The sequence below is a fragment of the Pan troglodytes genome, chromosome 9 (assembly GCF_028858775.2).
Source record: "Pan troglodytes isolate AG18354 chromosome 9, NHGRI_mPanTro3-v2.0_pri, whole genome shotgun sequence".
NCBI lineage: Eukaryota > Metazoa > Chordata > Mammalia > Primates > Hominidae > Pan > Pan troglodytes.
This window is the reverse complement of record NC_072407.2, coordinates 68380959-68400252: the sequence shown is the minus strand read 5'-3', so window position 1 is coordinate 68400252 and position 19294 is coordinate 68380959. Positions and strand designations below refer to the sequence as shown.

Below are 19294 nucleotides of genomic sequence, written 5' to 3'. Positions count from 1 at the left end.
CCCACGGGTCCTGCCCTCAAATCCGCTGCCAGTGTGCCCCCGCTCCTCCCCTCCCCGCCCACGGCCGGCCGCGGCCCCGCCAGCGGAAACCCGGCTTTTCCGGGATTCGGTCCCTGCAGGGAGGGGGCCGCCGCGGGAGCGCGCCTCGGCCCCTCGGGTCTTCGGAGCCAAGGCGGAACCCGCCGCCAGCGGTGGGGGTCTGCCCGGGGAAGCCGGCTCTCCGCCTGCCGACCTAGCCCTGCCCTGCGGCCCCGGCAAACAGAGAGGTCGGCGGAGACCCGGGGCCCGCCACCACCGCGGGTGCCTGTGACCCGGAAAGTTCCCGCCTCGAGGGCAAGCGGGGGCTCAGGGACCTGGAGTCCAGAAGGTTCTTCGCATAAGTGAATTCTCAAGCTACCCCGGGGCCCATCTGGAGCCAACCTTCCTCTTCTTTCCCTACCCCCCAAATGCCTCTTTAGAGTGCCAGTGCTTTGTTGGTTACCAAATTTCTAAAATTCCATTCCTCCTAAGGCCTAGCTCAGCTGCCACGTCCTATCTGGATCATGCCCCCCCCAACCCCGAGACCATCTTGAACCCTCCGGCAAGTGAGCGCCTCCACTGGTGCACTTAAACACCAACAGTAGTACAACAGCAGCGCATGACTACCCTCCCCACAGGCTGGCAAATGCCCATGGGAGCCAGTGATCCAGCCTGCTCTAGTCTGTCAGAAAGGCTGCTCAGGACCAGATTACAACCTGGAGAAAGTAAGTCCCCCCATCCCACATACAAATCCCAAACCCCAGCGACTAGTGTTGCTTGAACCCAAGGGTTCATATGGACTCAAGACAATTTAGCTTTTGAGCTATGTTGTCGCACAGGTAAGGACTTGAACTTCTGGTCACAAGGTCAGTTGGGAAGGCCTGCCCTGGCCTACTTCCCAAGCCCACTGTTACTTCCTCCGCGGCGCTAGGGCGCTAATCTGGCTATTTTTACTCCCCAAGGACAAAGTAGTAAGGTCAAACCAGACCTAGAGGTACTTCCCCCAAGCCTTCCTACAAAGCAGGGCAGTGGTGAAACACAGATTTCAGCCTGGGGTTGGCGTCACCACCAGTCAAATGCGCCGTCTAATCCCAGTTTATGTTCGTGGTTACTGGGGCAGCCCAGTGATTGTAGAAAGAGACTATTTTAGTCCTTTTGCAAGAAGGGGCTAAAAGGAGATGAGGGAGGCTCAGGAGTGTTAAATATTCATCTCTTTCCTTGGGAAACAGCTTTATTTACAAAACAGGTCTAAAATAAGAACATGAAATGACAAGTCCTTGGGAACTGCGGGAGAGGTGGTTCTTGTGTGAAGCCCAGGCATCCAGACGTAGGGCCAAAAAAAGGGCTAGTGTGAGGGGACCTAAAACTTGAACTCCTTATATTTCTTGCTGCCCCCACGGCTGTCCTGGGGCTGAGCTTTCCGTTTCTTTTGCTGTATAGGGAGAAAGAGACACAGGTTACGACAGGTTGAACCACCCCCGGACCCCCAAAACAAGGGTGGGCAGCCTGACATAGACATAGAAGTCTGTGGGAAAGGCGCTGAATCTGAATTCTCTTCGAGCTCCCTCTCAGACTTGGCTGAGTTCCTCCCCCTCATCGTCCTTAAAGAGGGCAGCCCACTGGAGGATTTCTAAGACTTCCAAATCTAAGGAAGCACAGGGCAGCAAGCAGAGGCCACCCTCACTCTCACCACTAGAGGGCACCACGCCACTGAAAATGGCAGGCCAGGGTCCCTGGCTCTCACCCAGCCCAGCGCCCCTGGAAGCGCCTACCTTCTGTTTGGCAGCGTGCTCAGCCACCATGTCGCTGAAGTCCTCCTTCTCTACTTGAGCCTGCTGCTCCCGCACATGCTCCTCATACTTCTGAGTCATGGCCATAGGATCCAGCTCCAACTCTTCAGGCGCCAGCGCCACTTCCACACCTTGCAGCTCAGGAGCCGGGCCCTTCCGGCTCATAACCTGGAAAGGAGATCAGGGCCTGGTCATCTCCAAAGAGTCAGAGAAGCCCTAGCTTCTGCTGCCTTTCTCAGCCTCCAAAAGCAGTATCCTCCAAGTACTCACCGTGGACATGTCATAAATGTGGGTTGATCCCATCATGGCCCCTCCAACAGTGGCTGTTCTCTTCTCTGGCAACACAGTGAAGAGCTGAGGTGTCTCACTTCTGTGAAGGACAATGGGATCAGGCCCAAAAAGCAAGGGACAAAAGGGTCTCCAGAAGCGGAAACAAAAGATACAGGTGGCACCTCCACTCAGCGCCTTGGAGAGCTTCTGAGCTCCCCAAGGATGCAGCCTCTGCAGTTCTGCCCATGACAGAAAAGAATTGGGCGGGGGGGTGGCACAGTGCTGACTCCAGGGAACACAGATGGAGCTAAGGGGCCCCCTGAATCAAGTCAAGGGATCACAGACCAGGACTCCCACATGCACATAAAGGTCAAAAGGTCAGAGAGGCTCAAAGTTTCCAAAAGAACTTTGGTACAGAGAAGCTGGCAAGAGAGAGCAGGCGACAACAGTTCCCACCCGAAGAATGTCATGCCTGGAGTTCTCATGTATGTAATTCACACTTCCAGGCCTTCCAACGCAAGAGCCATCCACAGCCAGTTTCACCACTAATTTCAAGGATTACACTAGGAACAAGAGCAAATCTACCACTATCACCCCAGACTATGCCCATCATCTCCACCTCTCCCACTGGAAGAGGTGACAATCTATTCTCCACACAGGAGCCAGAGAAAATACCTTAAAACGGATGTCGGGTCCTGTCAGACCTTTGCTCAAAACCCTCTGAGGCTTCTGATCATTATCTGAATAAAATCCAAACTCCTTACCATGACCTAAAGGGTTCATAGCCTGGTCCCTTACCCAAGCCCTCCTCACTATACTCTGTCCACAGTACCCTTCTTTATTTTTCTTCCTTGAATATGCAAAGCTTGAGACTTCTGCTTCCTGACAAGGAGCAAGAGGAACCAGATACACCCTCCTGCCTGAAACAACCAAAAAATGGGCAAAATATATGAAACAGTGGTTTTCAAGACACTACACATGGGGCAACAAAGCACAGTGATTCCTGCGAGATAGGAAACAAATGTGATGAGCCCTTCAACTGCCCCAGCATACCACACCTGAGAGTTTGCAGGCCACAGAACAGAGGGGAGACTCATGGAGAGCCCTGAGGACTCCGTGAGTTGGGAGGATGAAACTGAAAGTCCAGGGAGATCAAGGCAGCTAGAGTTCACAGGATAGAGTACTGGAGAAAAGAGCAGAGAGAGAACTCGAGACCTACAGAAGGTCCTCAAGTATGCAGGGGAGTACTAAGCAGCACATGCCTACCAAGGACAGGGAAAGAAGCACCCAAAAGGATTCATAACAGCACCTGCTGCTCACTCAGAACTGGGAATAGTGTAACTCCCACTAGCCAGCCGGAAAAACCTCCTGATTCATAGGGTGGTGGGTAGAGTACACAGGTACTTGTGCCTCACAATGGGGAGGACTGCTTCAGTCCTGCCTCAAGAACCCCAAAACAAGACCTGAAAGGATCAAACTATCTCCATATAACTATATTCCCAAATGAGCTGAAGAAAATGTACAGGAATACAAAAATATCTTGGACCCAACAAGGTAAATTTCACAAAGCCTAGCATTCAATAAAAAATTACCAGGCACTGGACAGGCCTGGTGGCTCACACCTGTAATCCCAGCACTTTGGGAAGCTGAGGCAGGATGATTGCTTGAGCCCAGAAGTTCAAGACCAGCCTGGGCAACACAGTGAGAACCTCTCTCAAAAAAGAAAGGAAAAGAAAAAAAAATTACCAGGCGTGCAAAAGAGTAGGAAAATACAATCCATAATGAGGAAAATGAATCAACTAATGGCAGTCAACCCAGAAATGGCACAGATGTTAGAGTTAGCAGACAATACATTAAAATGTTGTTATAGCCAGGTGTGGTGGCTCATGCCTGTAATCCCAGCACTTTGGGAGGCCGAGGCAGGCGGATCACCTGAGGTTAGGAGTTCAAGAACAGCCTGGTCAACATGGTAAAACCCTGTCTCTACTAAAAATACAAAAAAATTAGCTGGGTGGGGTGGCGCACGCCTGTAGTCCCAGCTACTTGGGAGGCTGCGGCACAAGAATTGCTGGAACCTGGGTGGCAGAGGTTGCAGTAAGCCGAGATCACGCCACTGTACTCCAGCCTAGGCAACAGGGCAAGACTCCGTCATAAAATAAAATAAAATAACATAAAAATAAAATATTGTTATAACTGCATTCCACATGTTCAAAAAGTTAAGAGAGAAAGAATAGATTTAAAAGACCCGAAATCAAACTTCTAGAAAGGAGAATTATATTGTATGGGATTACTGTTAGATCAGAAATTACAGAAGAAAATAATAGTAAACTTGAACATATAGCAATAGAAATTTTCTAAAGTGAAATACAAAGAGAGAAGAATTTCTTTAAAAATGAAGAGCATCAGTGAGCTCTTCATTTATTTTTTCATTTATTATTTCATTAATAGAGGAATAATTTGAGTTCCCAAAGGAAAGAGAAGGGAACAGAGAAAATATCTGCAGAAATCATGACAAAATTTTCCCCAAATTAATAAAAACTAAAAACCCAGATCTAAGATGCTTAAAAAACCCCAAGCAAAGAAACATTCAGAAACTACACCAAGGCACATTGTAGTCAAATTGTTAGAACTAGTGATAAAATCTTAAAAACAGCCAAATAAAAATGACACATTATGTACACAGGAACAAAGGTAAGAATGACAGCAGTTTTCTCACTGGAAACAATGCAAGAAAGAAGACACTGGAGCAACATCTTAAAAGTACTGAAAGAAGGCTGATGCGGTCGCTCACACCTGTAATCCCAACAAGCTGGGAGGCCAAGGCAGGCGGATCACTTGAAGCCAGGAGCTCGAGACCAGCCTGACCAACATGGCAAAACCCCATCCCTACTAAAAATATAAAAATTAGCTGGGTGTGATGGTATGCACATGTAATCTCAGCTACTCGGGAGGCTGAAACAGGAGAATCGCTTGAACCCAGGAGGTGGAGGTTACAGTGAGCCAAGATCACACCACTACACTCCAGCCTGGGCGACATAGCAAGATTCCATCTCAAAGAAGAAAAAAAAAAAGTATTGAAAGAAAAAAGATTGTCAACCTAGAATCCTATACCTGGCAAAGATCTTTCAAAAATGAAGGCCAAATAAACAATTTTTAAGACTACTCAAGCAGAACAAATTCAAAACCAGCAGACCCACAATACAAGAAATGTTTTTTTAATATTTTGTAGAAATGGGGTCTCACTATGTTGCCCAGGCTGGTCTCAAATTCCTGGAATCTAGCAATCCTACCACCTCAGCCTTCTCCCAAAGTACTGAGAGTACTGAGATTACAGGCTTAAGCCACCATGCCCCCTAACTTAAGAAATGTTAAAGGAAGCCCTTCAGGCAGAGGAAAAATGATATCAGATAGAAACCTGGATATACACAAAGAAATGAAAGAAACAAAAATGGTAACTACATGGCTTCATGCATGATTCTTATTTAAACCTCCCTAAAAGATAACTGACCATTTAAACAAAAATAATAACTATATAGTATAGGATTTATAACATATGTAAAAGTGAATATATGACAATATAGTGCAAAAATTGGGAGGAGAGAAATGAAGTATACTATAATGGCTCTTAATACTATCTGGAAGCAGTGTAACATCAAGAGAAGGTAGATCCTGATAAAGACATGATCTATAAACCCCAGAGCAACCACTAAAATAACAAAGCAAAAACTTAACAGCTAATTAACCAACACTGGAGATAAAATGAAATCATAAAAATTGTTCAAGTAATCCAAAAGAAGGTAGAAAAACAGGAAAAAGGGAACAAAGAGCAGAATGGATAAAGAGAGGGTCATTTCATGATAAACGGGTCAATTCATGAAGAACTAACAACACTACACATTCAACTACCTAAAAATGGAGCTTCAAAATACTAGCCCATCCCTGTCTCAGTGCCTTTGCACTTGCTTGCATTTACTGTTACTTCTGACCCAGATGATCCTGTGGCTGGCGCTTTTTCATTCGGGTCTTAGTTCAAGCACCACCTCCCCAGTGAGGCCTTCCCAAAGGCGTCCCTGCCACCCCATCCCATTACCCAGTTTCCTCTGCTTCAACATCCTTATCTACATCTGAAAGTATCTTGTTCTCTGATTACCAGTTTACCTCAACTGCTGACTCCTCACTGCCTACAGTAGTGCCTGGCAGAGAGTTGGTTCAATAATTGTTTAAAAAGGGATGAGGGAGAAAGGAACAACAGTCAGCCAGCCAGCCAAAGGGAAGTGAAGGTCCTCCCCTCTCAGCCCTGTCTGGTACCCTTACCCGTCCATCGCCTCCTCAATCTTCTTCTTCCTCAGCTCAATGAGTTCAGGGGTCTCCATTCCAGCAGGCACTGATGAAAAGCCTCCAGGAGTGATAAGGCCACTGTAAAGAGAGGAACAAGCTCTGGAGTAAAGAGAAGGACCCCAAAGATAGCCCACTTCCAAGAGGCATTCTCTGCTTCTCCCACCTGTCTGCAGGGGTAATAAAGCCTGTCTCATCTGGTTTGTCTTCATCACTTTCTTCCTCTTCCTCTTCTTCTGAGGATTCTTCATCAGATGGTTCCAGTTCCCCCCAAGGGGTCCGATCAATCTCTTCTTCCTCAGTCTTGGTCTGAAAGAGATCACTTTATCATTCAACAAATGTTTTCTAAGTACCTATTATGTGCCAGGCTGTTTTAAGCTGAAGGGGTGTAAGAGTCAAAACACAATAATCCCTACCTACCTAGAGCTCAAATTCTAGTGAGGAGCTTACATTAACATCTCAGGAAAATGTATGCCCTTTTCCAGACTCTGCTGTGTCAGAACACACAACTCCCTGATAATGAAGCTATAAACCAACAATCTAACCTTCATGACATTAAGTAAAACCAAGATCGCCAGTACATGGCCCATACCTGAAATTCAGCAGCATTGGTTCCAAACACGTCCCCATAGAGCGGTTTCCCAGTCTCATCCACTGGAGGTTTGCCCCAGCCACCAGCATGGTACCCAAAGGAACAGCTCTGCAAGACAGTGAGCACGATCAGTTCACTCCTTAGCTGCAAAAGAAATTCTGAAGCCCTAGAGAAAAGGCACACTCAAAAGTACAGAGCTGATACTTGGGAACTCCAGAAATTATGACTGCAGAATTAAATCAAATGTTATGAAGCATTAGAAACCAAAATTAATAAACAACTAAAATCTGGAGGCAACAGGATAAGGAGACAGGAGGCAGAAAGTATGCTAATAACTTCTGTCATGGCAGAGTCTTTACTGTCTGAAACCAAAATACGTACATTGAAAACATGACTTCAATTTCTTATTGAGTTTTCCTAACTTTGGAAAGCTAGCTTGTTCAGAATCTATTTATCTTAAGGGGCAGAAATTTCTATCTAAAATTTAACAATACTACTGTTTTACTTTAATGACTCATCAATTTTTTTAATGCTTATTTTAAAATAAGAATAAATTTGAAGACATTCTTGAGATAAAATTATTTCCGAGAGACTGAAGTGAAGCTAAAAAAAAAATTATTTCTTTTCTTTTTTTTTAAAGTAGAGGTGCGGTTTCACTATGTTGCCCAGGCTAGTCTTAAACCCCTGGCCCCAAGGGATCCTCCCACCTCAGCCTCCCAAAGTGCTGGGATTACAGGTGTTGAGACACCACATCTGGCTGAGGTAAAATTATTTCTCTCTGGTCATTCTTAATATTCAGAGACATATCTGGAAACACATTCACCAAACAGTGAATTTGGCTATTTCTGAGTGGTAAAATTGTGACTTGCTTTCATCTTTGTACTTGTCAATTCTGACTGAATATTTTATGATGAGCATGTCAGTTTTTTTAAAAAACAAAAACCATTACTTGTTTTTCTACACATACACATGGTATACGACAAATATTATGTGTCAATAAAATATTTTTTAAGTAAATAAAGAGACACATGGTGGAGTTAGAGAAGGAAAACAAACAAATTACCTTCCAGTTCAAAAGCAGAAATGGCCAAGAATGAACGAAAGGACAATGCTCACCTCAGGGATGGGCGAGTTCAGCCCAGGGATTTTCAGGTTGGGATACGATGGGGGTGGTCCATATCGCTGCATGGCAATCAGCCACGGGGGAGGGACCTTGTGGGCATTCTGCAGGAAAAAGAGAACAGGATACCATCTGCCAAACCCTATCCCTGTCTCTGCCTTCCGCTCCAATCCCCACCAGCCTCTTCGCTGCTTCCCCAGACAGCTAACTGACACTCACTGGTCCTACTGGCATCCCCAAGGAAATCCTTAGCTCATCAGACAGATCTCCTGGCTTCTTCTCCTTCAGTCGTGTCTCGAACTCCTTCCCCTGAGGGAAAAGCAGAGCATGCTACATTGTAGACCCAGACACTGAGTGGGAGCACAATCCTAACGCACATCAGATATAAAATCCCAGTGAGGGCTACCTGGCTCCCACTCTGATTCTCATCACTTCTTTCCCTGGCCAAAGTGGGGGAAGGAATAAAAACCAGGCCAGACTCACAGTGCTGTCAATAACCCACTATGAGAACACGGCCAACGTTAGGACCTGCCTCCTCATCTGTAAAATGAGGGCACTCGACAGGAAGATATGCAAAATTCTTCCACCTCATAAATTCCATGACATCATGGTGACTACGATTTCAAGGATCAGAAAAAACCAGCAATTTCTCTACCACTCCCAATATTAAAAGTTTCCTAAAAGCATCTGCCCCTTGGCCCCTCCATCCCTAAACCACCTACCACAAACTATTATCATTTCTAAGACAGGATACGAAGAGTCTATCAGGGAAAGAAGCCACCCGATCTGCATCTCTCCTCCAAATAGAACCTCATTTTAAAATTCCATCTCATCCAAGGGTAGTCGATGGGCAATTCTAAGGCTGAGGAACTATCGTAGTTGCTTCAAAAGCCCTCCTTGGCCAGGTGCGGTGGTTCATGCCTATAAACCCAGCACTTTGGGAGGCTGAGGTGGGTGGATCACTTGAGCTCAGGAGTTCCACACTAGCCTGGGCAACATAGCGAAACCCTGTCTCTACCAAAGATACAAAAAATTAGCCAGGTGTGGTGTGCCTGTGGTCCCAGCTACTCAGGGGGCTGAGATGGGAGGACTGCTTGAGCCCACAAGGCAGAGGTTACAGTGAGCCGAGATCACACCACTGCACTCCAGCCTGGATAACAGGGTGAGACTCCATCTTTTTTTAAAAAACAAACAAACAAACAAAAGCCCTAGACAGTCTCAACCCCAAGGCCCAGCCTGACCTCTCCCAGCCCCCTCCCGAACCTCATAGTACAGGTCCCCATGGATGGTCAGCTTTGGCTTGGTCTGCCACTTGAAGAAGGCATCATGCAGTTTCTGGTAGTCGATGTCAATTTTGCCCATCTTAGGCCGAACTTTCTCTCGCATTTTTGACTTCATGGTCTTCTGTTCTTCCTGTGGAGAATGGCAGCAAACAAGCCTTAACAAGTACTCACCAAATTCATGTAGAGAATCCAGCTCCCAACTCCAAATGAGATCATGGGAAGCCTCAATTATCTCACCCTGAAAGTCATCAAAATCCTTCCTGCTAAAACCTTTCAAAATTACATAATCCATACTGAACAAAACAGACTATATAATATCAGCCTCAGCCGTGTATATCAATAACTAGTTTTTAAACCATCTCATCAAGAGATGAATCTCATCAGTTCTCTGGAAAGCAGAGACTTCCCCATGTTCTTTTCTACCTCCTGAATTCAAAGCATTTAACTAAAAGCTTTAAAATGAAGAAGTTACACAACCATCATGAATCTCTAGCCACAAAGTACATCTGAGAAAGGAGTCACCAGGTGAGCTGGCAAAGTGAAGGCAGAGGGGAGGAAGAGCAGAGGAGGAAAACAAAAGGATAATTAGACAAGTAACAAGTAGGTGGTAGGTGGGTTTCAAACCAGATTCCCATTTTGAAGCACACTGCTATGAAGGATGGGGACACCCGGGGGCAGGTCTGAGCCCTGCCAGGCCCTCACCTTCTCCTGCAGGGCCTCTCGCATCTCCTGGATGCCTGTGCGTTTGATGAAGTCTGGCAGCTCGAAGGGGGGCTTCTCAATGCCCCGTTTGCCCTGCAGGTATTTGCGCTTAAAACACCAGTGGCGTGGCACAGGCACAGAGTTCCGAGTGGCCTTGAGGTGAACCAAGAGCTTAGGGTCCTGCGCTGTCACATCGTGCATCTCCACGACATCGGGCCGAGCCACCAGCTGGAAAACACATAGTAATCCGTGTTCTCGAGAGCCCCGACTTCTCAGTTCTGAAGCTCTTCTTCTTCCTCAAAGGACCCAAACCCAAATCACCCACACCTCCTTCAAAGAACTCCTTTTCACCTCCCTAGCTTCCCAGGTGGTCTCCCAGCTGGGCTCCAGGGCCTGCAGGATCCTCTCAGGTCTTACCTGCTTGAGTTCAGCCACAGTGAAGCGGTTCATTCGGCGCAACTTCTTCTTGGACAGCTTGGGGGCTTCTGGCTTCTTTTCCTAGAACAGAACAATCAGCCCTTTTAAGCAGGACTCAGATGTGAATGAAACTGCCCAACCCACCCCAACCTTAAGCCACCAAAGCTCTGCAAGAGTTCACCATGGTCCCTCTCTGGATGCATCTCAGCCACCTGTGCCCAGAGTCCCTGCTTCCCACCAGGAGGGCTGGGCCTGACCTGCTCGTCATCACTGCTGTCATCATCACTGTCCTTGTGCTCCTCTTCAAATCCCTTCTTCTTGGGGGCTGCAGAGTTCTCCAGTTTGTCAAGTTTCTCTGGCTCCTTCTCTTTCTCCTTCTTCACATCATCAGTGAGCTGAGGAGGCAGACAAGGTGAAACCCCTGCCCTCTGAGCCCCTTCCCAGTTCCTAAGGGCAGCACTAAAAGATGCCTGTTCACCGCTGCCTCTCACCCACCTCTGAGCCCCTTCCCTGTTTGGCACTGCCCCTTCCTAGTGTGCTCTCCTTGTACCTTAAAAGCCTCAAAGATCCTCTTAAAGAAGATAAAGTTGGGCTCGTAAATTTCAGGTTCTTCAGTCACATACTCAATCTCAACATCAGCTGCTGGGGAATCAGAGCCACGGGACCGGGTTGAGTCTTTCTCCCGGTCCCCAGAGCTCTCAGAGGACACCCCTCGCACCCGCTGGGGCTTTTTCTTCTTCTTTCGGTTCCTACGCTTCCGGTTTTTCTGTCAAGAGGAGGAAAACCAGCTGGGTCAGGGAATCCAAGCACTGTGCCAGCACCCCAACCCCTAAACTCCTCCCCCATTCTCCCCCACAGTTCAACAGTCAGGCTTTTCCCAAGGAGGCCATCTCATGAAGTAGCTGCGAAGGGGCCTTGGAGTCAGACTCCAAAGTTCTGCCACTCACAAGCTGTATGCCTTTGGGTAAATTACTGTGCGTCTCAGAACCTCTGCTTTTTCAGCTGTAAAATGTAGGCACGTATAGTACTTGGAACTCAAAGCAATTAAATGAAAAATATCTATAAGATGCTGAGGGCGGAAATTGGCACAAAATAGAAGCTATTACTTACTGAACACTTACAAATTGTGTTATTTCCGTACCCAAGTCCCATCTCCTGGCTTTCCTTCCAGACTCAGCTCCAATCCCTACCTCCTTTTTAGATACGGACACTGTGTCCTCCTCAGTCTCTGACGCTGACTGGCCCAGGGACGAGCGAGCATCTGTTTCCATTTCCTCTTCCTCTGTAAGGAAGAAGGTGGTGATGAGTCTTCACGGTGCCACTGCCCTGCACTCGTTCACAGTAACCTGCCTTTACCAAGAGCCAGGGAAAGGGACAGAGGGATGAGGACTCAGCTCAGCCTCTCCAGGTTCTGTGGCTACAGCATCAGAACGCCTGGCACTCACCCTGCTGAGAATTCATCTCTTCCTGGCGGCTCTCCTTCAGCTGCAGGATCTTCTCCAAAGCCTGGGGGATCTTGGGGCCCACAGAGGGGTCATCCATCTGCCAGAGACACCCAGTCAGAGAAGGCAAATCACAGTGCCCTTTTTCTTTTTTTTTTTCTTTTTTTTTTTTTTTGAGATGGAGTTTTGCTCTTGTTGCCCAGGCTGGAGTGCAATGGCGCGATCTCGGCCCACCACAACCTCCGCCTCCCAGGTTCAAGCAATTCTCCTGCCTCAGCCTCCCGAGTAGCTGGGATTACAGGCATGCACCACCACACCTGGCTAATTTTGTATTTTTAGTAGAGATGGGGTTTCTCCATGTTGAGGCTGGTCTAGAACTCCTGACCTCAGGTGATCCGCCCGCCTCGGCCTCCCAAAGTGCTGGGATTACAGGTGTGAGCCACCGCACCCAGCCCACAGTGCCCTTTTTCCACCAACTTCCACCTCTTAGACTAGAAAGGCTGCTGCCCAGGTGATGTAAGCAGCAGAGAGTGGGCAACACCAACTGGGCTCAGTGGGGTTTAGTGTTCCTCAGAGGGACCCCAAGACTCTGCCTCAGTAATGTCTCCCCAGTCCCTCTGCCATACCCTTAGTTTAAATAAGTAGGGCTCCCCACTACCCCCAGGAATTTAAGTCCCCCTATCTTCTCACAGAACCTTTCTCTAAAAATCCAAAAATAGTCCCATCCTAAACTACCACTCTCTTATCCCTAGGAATAAATCATCAGTCTCACCTCTCTGTTCTCATCTCCAGGGGGCGGTGGGGGACCACGAGGCCGGGGAACAGGGGCTCCCATGGGCAAAACTGTAGGAGTGGGGCCCACTGGGCCCACTGGAGCAGCTACTGAGAGACGGGAAAAAGAAATCCAATGTCAGAAGAGGCAAAACACTCATGTAAAAAATTACCTCTCCTGCTGAAAGGGTGATGGTAAACCTGCAGGGGAGGAGGGCACGTGGCGTGGCTTTTGGAATGCTGGTAATGTTTTGGATCATGGTCCAGGTGCTGGTTGTACAGGTGTGTTCAGTGTGTAAAAAACCATTAAACTATATATTTACTATATATGCCCTTTTTAAATGTGATAGATACTTTAAAAGTCTTTTTAAAAATGTCTAAATCACCTTCCTTGCCCTTCCCCTCGGTTCCAGGGTCTCACCTCGAGGACCCAGAGGAGTGCGCACACCAATCTGGCCCATGTCTTGTGGGGGCCGAGGGACTGGGGTGCCCATCTTGGCAATCTCCTGCTGTCGTTCCTGCTCCAGTAACACAGCTGCCTACGGGAGGGAAGTGGGAGTAGATACTGCCTGAAAACGCATTTGGCAGGCAGCCCCTGGCAAATGCATTCTTTCAGCCGGGTAATGGGCCCAAGGAGAACAATCATGAACCACTTGGGTGCTGACATCCCCTCCACCCCCACACTTCCAGGCTACTAATCCAAACGGAGGAGCCCTCTCATCACAACGGAAAATCCCTAGAAATAACACCAAGGAAAACCCCAGGAAACTTCTGGTTCCTAGCAGAGAATTTCATATTGAGCCAAACAATGCCTTCTACTTTTCAGAGAGTTTTCTTCCCCAAAAGATTAAATTATACAGAAGAAACTTTTGAGCTCTTTTCTTATATCCACCCCTCAAGATCCAGCACAATCTGGGCAAAGACAGTACTTTACCCACAGGTCCAGACTTGTGGCTTTTTCTTTTTTTTTTGAGACAGAGTCTGGCTCTGTTGCCTAGGCTGGAGTACAGTGGCATGATCTCAGCTCACTGCAACTTCTGCCTCCCCAGCTCAAGCCATCCTCCCACCTCAGCCTCCCAAGTAGCTGGGACTACAGGCATGCGCCGCCACACCTGGCTAATTTTTGTATTTCTGAGAGACAGGGTTTCATTATGTTGGCCAGGCTGGTCTCGAACTCCTGAGCTCAAGCGATCCACCCACCTCAGCCTCCCAAAGTGCTAGGATTACAGGTGTGAGCCACGGCACCCAGCTCATACTTGTTGCTTTTTAACACTTACTTTTTAATACTCCTGAGTAACCCACTGGGTAATGACTGATGCAATGCACCTCTGGGGCCAAATATCTTATATAACATTCCCAGACTTACAGTCCTATTCTGTCTAAATCCAATACAAATAACTCAATTACCCAGAGTCCTATCTAGAATGATGTCATGTAAGGCGAGCAGAGGTCAGCAGGCTCTTTTTATAATAGGTCAGAAGGTAAATATTTTAGGCTTTATGGGTTGCTGTACAGACTCTGGTACATATTTTTGGTTTGGGTTTTCTTATAACCCTTAAAAAATTTTAAAGTTATTTTTAGCTCACAGGCCATACACATGCAGGCCACAGGTCATAGTTTGTCAATTCCTGAACTTCAAGAAAAATTGAAAGCTTTGGAAGATACTAGAACTTAGTTGAGAACAAAGTAGCCTCCAGGGAAAACTTGAATGGTGCACTCTAAGCACTATAAATGACAGCCAACGGACTGGACCACGAGGTCAAAGGTTAGGGGGAGGGGTATTACCCGCTTCTGCTGCTCCAAGAGCTCATGTTCCTTCAGCGAATGATCTCCCTGCTTAAAAAAGAAAACAAGTTCATACCAGCACCAATACCCAACACGCCAATCTGCCACAACTCTTGCTTCTTGAGATCCTCTTCCAGTCAAGGGCCCATGTTCCAATCTTTAGTCCCGACCTTCCCAGAAGCCTTAGTTCTAGGACCCAGCTTTCTCTAAGGCTCCACTGCCCCTTCAGGGACCTAATGAGTCCAAGGCCAGGGCTGCCACCTGCCCTACCTGCTTGGCACGCTCCTCCTGCTGCATCAGCAATGCCGCCTGCTGCTGAGCCAACTTCAGCCGCTCCTCCTCTGACAGTGCCACTGGCTCACCCACACGGAGAGGAGGCGGGGGCCCCAAATTTGGTGGGTGGGCCATAGGAAAGCCAAGGCCAAGGCCTGGTGGAGGTGGTGGGGGTGGCGGAGGAGGCTGCAGAGGGGGGAGTCCCAAAGGTGGTGGTGGCATGGGAATTCCAGGGAGCTGTGGAGAAAATATGATCATAAAACTAGGAAGCATTTATCTACTCATTCTGCAAATATCTGGGGGATCTACTTTGAGTCAGGAGCTGGAATTCTAAGTCAAATGATACATAGTTACCACTCCATAAGAGAGAATGCTCCACAGCTCTATAAAGATATGAGAATGTTAACTTCCGGCACCAACCAAAGGAAGCTATCCACTCTCTCCAGAAAGATATCCTGAATACAGATTCTGCATACAATTCTAGGAGACTCAAAGACGCCTCTGAGGCCATCTAGGGACTCCTCATCCTACACACAGAGATCAGTAGATGCCAGGTCAGAGCCACTGCTTTAGAGAAAATGAGGCAAATCCTGGATCAGAAGGAACATGGAAATTGAGAGGACTTACATAAACAGGAACCACTGTATCTGGGCAATGCAAACCCCAATGACTACTAAACGCAAGGGGTGTGAAATCAAATCAGGGAGTCCTCGATGTCACGCAAAAGAACATGGGAACTGTGCCTGGGGCAGGCAAAGAAAAGGGTGATTGCTTCCAGCTGGGTAAGGACAAGTCAGGCTTCCTTGTATTCAAGCTGTATTTTTTTTTTTTTTTTTTTTTTTTGAGACAAGAGTCTCGCTCTGTCACCCAGGCTGGAGTGCAATGGCGCAATCTCAGCTCACTGCAACCTCCGCTTTCCAGGTTCAAGCAATTCTCGTGCCTCAGCCTCCCAAGTAGCTGGGATTACAGGCACCTGCCACCATGCCTGGCTAATTTTTGTATTTTTAGTAGAGACGAGGTTTCACCATGTTGGCCAGGTTGGTCTTGAACTCATGACCTCAAGTGATCGCCCACCTCAGCCTCCCAAAGTGCTGGGATGACAGGCATGAGCCACCATGCCCTGCCTCTCTTTTTTTTTTTTTTTTTTTTTTGAGACAGTCTCGCTCTATTGCCCAGGCTGGAGTGCAGTGGCTTGATCTCGGCTCACTGCACCGTCCACCTCCAGGGTTCAAGTGATTCTCCTGCCTCAGCCTCCCAACTAGCTGGGATTACAGACATGTGCTACCACGCCCAGCTAATTTTTGTATTTTTAGTAGAGAGAGTTTCGCCATGTTGGCCAGGCTAGTTTCAAACTCCTGACCGCAGGTGATCCACCTGCCTTGGCCTCTCAAAGTGCTGGGATTACAGACATGAGCCACCACGCCCTGCCTCTTTTTTTTTTTTTCCTATTTTTTGGTTTAATTTTATTTTATTGTAAGTTTTGGGGTACATGTGCAGTATGTGCAGGTTTGTTACATAGGTAAATGTGTGCTACGGTGGTTTGCTGCACCTATCAACCCACTGCCTAAGTATTAAGCCTGGCATGCATTAGCTATTTTTTCTGACACTCTCCCAGCCCCTCCCCCATCACCTCCCCCCTTTTTTTTTTAAAGAAGCAAAGTCTCATTCTGTCACCCAGGATGGAGTACATGGAGTACAGTGGCGCAACCAGAGCTCACTGCAGCCTCCAACCCCAGGGCTCCAGCAATCCTTGAGCCTCTTTATAGGGACTTTATAGGCGCGTGCCACCGTGCCCAGCTAATTTTTAAAATTTTTTGTAGTAACAGAGTCTCACTATGTTGCCCAGGCTGGTCTCGAACTCCTGGCTTCAAGCGATCGTCCCATCTAAGCATCCCGAAGTGGTGGGATTACAGGCATGCGCCACTGCACCCGGCCACAAGCTGCTTTTGGAGAAGCAGACAGTGGAAAAGGAGGCAAGTGTCAGCATCAAAGAGAGAACTGAAGAGCTCACAATTCTGTCATGGCAGTACCTCCCTGCCCAACACTGCAAGTGAGAGGAAGGGCTACCCTGAACATATGGAATCTTTTTTTTCCCCCACTCAGGTCAGGCGAGTAATGTGCAAGGGTGTCACATCTCACACATGCACGTGAACACCCAATCATCATGCTCATGAACTACAAAAGGATCAGCAGATGGAATCTTAAAAAACAGAAGAATCTCCCTACCTGTGCCGACATGGGAGGTGGAGCGGCTTTGTCCCCATCTTCCCCTCTCAAAACCGGCCGATTCAGCACGATGCCAGTCTGCAAAAGAGAAAGGACTCTAGGTCAGTCCAAAACTAGCTGTTTCACTAAACGACGTTCGCTCCCAATTCATTCAACAAAACGTACCCAGTGCCTGTCTGCCAGCGCTCTGGCTGGGCACTGAAGAGGACCAAGATGGATACAAGAAATTACAACTAAGCTGGCAAAGGCAAGAACAAGCTAAAAAGGGCAAGCCTCCGCCTTGCTGTGCCGAGATAAAGAAAGAATGAAGACCGAGCCATGATGGGGTATATAAGGTCTCCTGGAGAAGCTCGGCCTATCCTGACGTCCCGCCGCCAACACCTACCTGGCGGGTGTAGCTCTGCAGCCGCTCCACCAGCTCCTCGCGATTACCTGCAGGGCAAAGTACACGATCAATGGGGCAGGCCAGCCCGGCCAGGTCAGGCCCCAGCGGCCTGCCTCCGCCCCTCGCGCCCGGGTCTCCCGGGTAACCAGGCTCCGCTTCTCCGCAGGCCCGTAAAGGCCCCTCGACTTCCTGTGTTCCTCACCCTGGATCGGAGCTCCGATCTCTGCCAACTTGGCCTGAAGCTCCTGGGCAGCCCAGGCGCCATAGTGGCCTGGAGGTGGCGGCGGCGGCAGCTGCAATTCCGCTTTGGGAGGCTCGGGATGCTCCGTCGCCATCTTAGCCGCAGGAAGGCGCGCGACCAACCCGGAAGCTCGGGCCAGCCTCAGGGCCCACTTTCCGGAACTTCCGGTGGCGCCGTAAGCCACGTCCTCTCTGGTTGGGAGGCGACGCGCACTCAGGCACACCCGCTGCCGTGCGCTGGGCGACGGGATTCGCCGCAGACGCACCTTTCTCTAGTGGCCCCTCGGCGGTCTGGTCGCGAGGCCTCCTGGGAGTTGTAGTGCGCAGGTGTCGGTCTCTGCGGGCCCTGCGCGCGGCTACGGCCCCGAAGGCCGGCGGCGGGCCGGAGGGCGGGGCTGCGAGGAGGGCTGGCACTTCCCCGAGGGAGTGTTTTCTGCGCCTCACCTGCGGGAGCGAAGGCTCTCAAGCTTTCCGGCCCGGCCCTCCGGTCAGATCCTCGAACGCTTACGCTCCCAGGGAGTCCCGAGAGACTCATTTCCCCGGCTGCCCCGCGTTGCGGGCGCCAAGCGGGAGGCTGGAGCCGATGCCTGGGATAAAACAGTGTCTGATTGTCTGCCCGCCCACCCCCGGCCCAGGCCCGGATGAATGGGCTGAAAGGGGATCCGAGCCGGGAGAGCAGCAGGCCTGCCCGGGCTGAGCTCCAGCTGCCGACCTGGGGGAAGGGCGACTCTAAAGCCCCCTTTTCCACCTTCCAGGCCGGCTCAAATGTCGTCTTCTCCACTAAGCCTCCTCCCGCTTTCCTTTCCTTTCTTAGAGCTCCCATAATACATTCGAATCTCCACCGTTTGTTAAGTCTTGCCCTTTCTTCCTACCTCTATCCCAAAAATGTGAGCAGGGACTTGATCATTTTCAGTCTCGCATCGCCTGGCGTTCAAGAGGCGCCCAAAAAATGATTACTGGAAAAAAAGGAACAATGTTTCTGGTGACAGCATTTGTGTCTTTTTTAGTCTCAAAAATAAACTCAGGCCCTTTTCCCTCAGCCGCACCTGCACTGGGGGCCCCACCTTGCCTCCCACTCCCCACCCCAACTCCCCTTGGCCTTTGGAGACAGAGGCAGAGACTGGCAGGGATTCTTGCCTGCCTAGCATCCACCTCTCCCTGTCCCACACCATCAATTCAGTTTCTCTCCCCACCTCTGCCACTAGCTCTGCCCTCTCACCAACAGCTAGCCTGTGTGTGTTTTTATGTGTGTTGAGAAAGGGAGTGGGGAGACTCAAGTGAAATGGTCTCATTTTCCCCCTACACATCCCCTTCAGATCTTTTCTCCAGCTCCATTTTGCCAACTGCCCCCAGTGGAGAAGAAGCTGGGAACAGGGAAAAAAAAGAATGGGGCACCAGGTCGGGGGAAGGTGAGGTTTGGGAGAGACAGGGAAAAGGACTGGGTTGAGAAAGGTTGGCTCACATCCTAGCACTGGGTGGGAAGTCCTCTTCCTCCTACCCAAACCTTGACCTTTCCCCTTTCCATCAATATCACTATGGCAGGCTCCTGCAGCCACACTCCCAGAGGAGAAGCCAAACCCGGAAAGGACAGTAACGAAGACAGAAAAACAGCGCCCTTCCCTCCAGCTTGTCAGCCCACTCAGGC

The 19294-nt window shown here is 49.0% G+C and overlaps 1 protein-coding gene, 1 long non-coding RNA gene and 1 pseudogene across 5 annotated transcripts; 1 reads left to right on the top strand and 2 right to left on the bottom strand.

The window, feature by feature from the left end:
• Positions 1-605: 605 nt before the first annotated feature.
• On the top strand, positions 606-2847 carry LOC134807259 (uncharacterized). The gene is made up of 2 exons (XR_010147262.1): positions 606-743; positions 1459-2847. It is a non-coding gene; the product is annotated as an uncharacterized LOC134807259 (long non-coding RNA).
• On the bottom strand, positions 1232-18419 carry SF3B2 (splicing factor 3b subunit 2). Of its 4 annotated transcripts, none has more exons than XM_508570.9 (22): positions 17612-18419; positions 17410-17456; positions 17025-17102; positions 14796-15035; positions 14526-14576; positions 13162-13279; positions 12742-12851; positions 11973-12069; positions 11718-11809; positions 11078-11293; positions 10785-10922; positions 10528-10608; positions 10111-10338; positions 9389-9538; positions 8345-8434; positions 8122-8229; positions 7006-7113; positions 6580-6722; positions 6393-6494; positions 2079-2178; positions 1791-1976; positions 1232-1450 (listed from the first exon to the last, which is right to left on the bottom strand). In XM_508570.9, the coding sequence occupies exons 1-22, from the start codon at positions 17742-17744 to the stop codon at positions 1379-1381; spliced, it is 2688 nt and encodes an 895-aa protein (XP_508570.2). In that variant the 5' UTR covers positions 17745-18419; the 3' UTR covers positions 1232-1378. The 4 variants fall into 4 exon arrangements, with proteins under 4 accessions (XP_508570.2, XP_009421775.1, XP_009421776.1 ...); XM_009423500.5 differs by having other exon boundaries at positions 12742-12848; positions 17612-18139; XM_009423501.5 differs by having other exon boundaries at positions 14526-14573; positions 17612-17972.
• LOC112204933 (small nucleolar RNA U13) lies at positions 16901-16985 on the bottom strand (annotated as a pseudogene).
• Positions 18420-19294: the final 875 nt, after the last annotated feature.

Bases quoted from the DNA above. Each gene is read 5' to 3' on its own strand.
- SF3B2 (XM_508570.9), bottom strand. From the start codon at position 17,744: ATGGCGACGGAGCATCCCGAGCCTCCCAAAGCGGAATTGCAGCTGCCG. The intron at 6,723-7,005 runs GTATGGGCCATG...GATCTCTTTCAG, and splicing joins CCAATGCTGCTGAATTTCAG to ACCAAGACTGAGGAAGAAGA. The intron at 1,451-1,790 runs GTAGGCGCTTCC...CTCCCTATACAG, and splicing joins AGCACGCTGCCAAACAGAAG to CAAAAGAAACGGAAAGCTCA.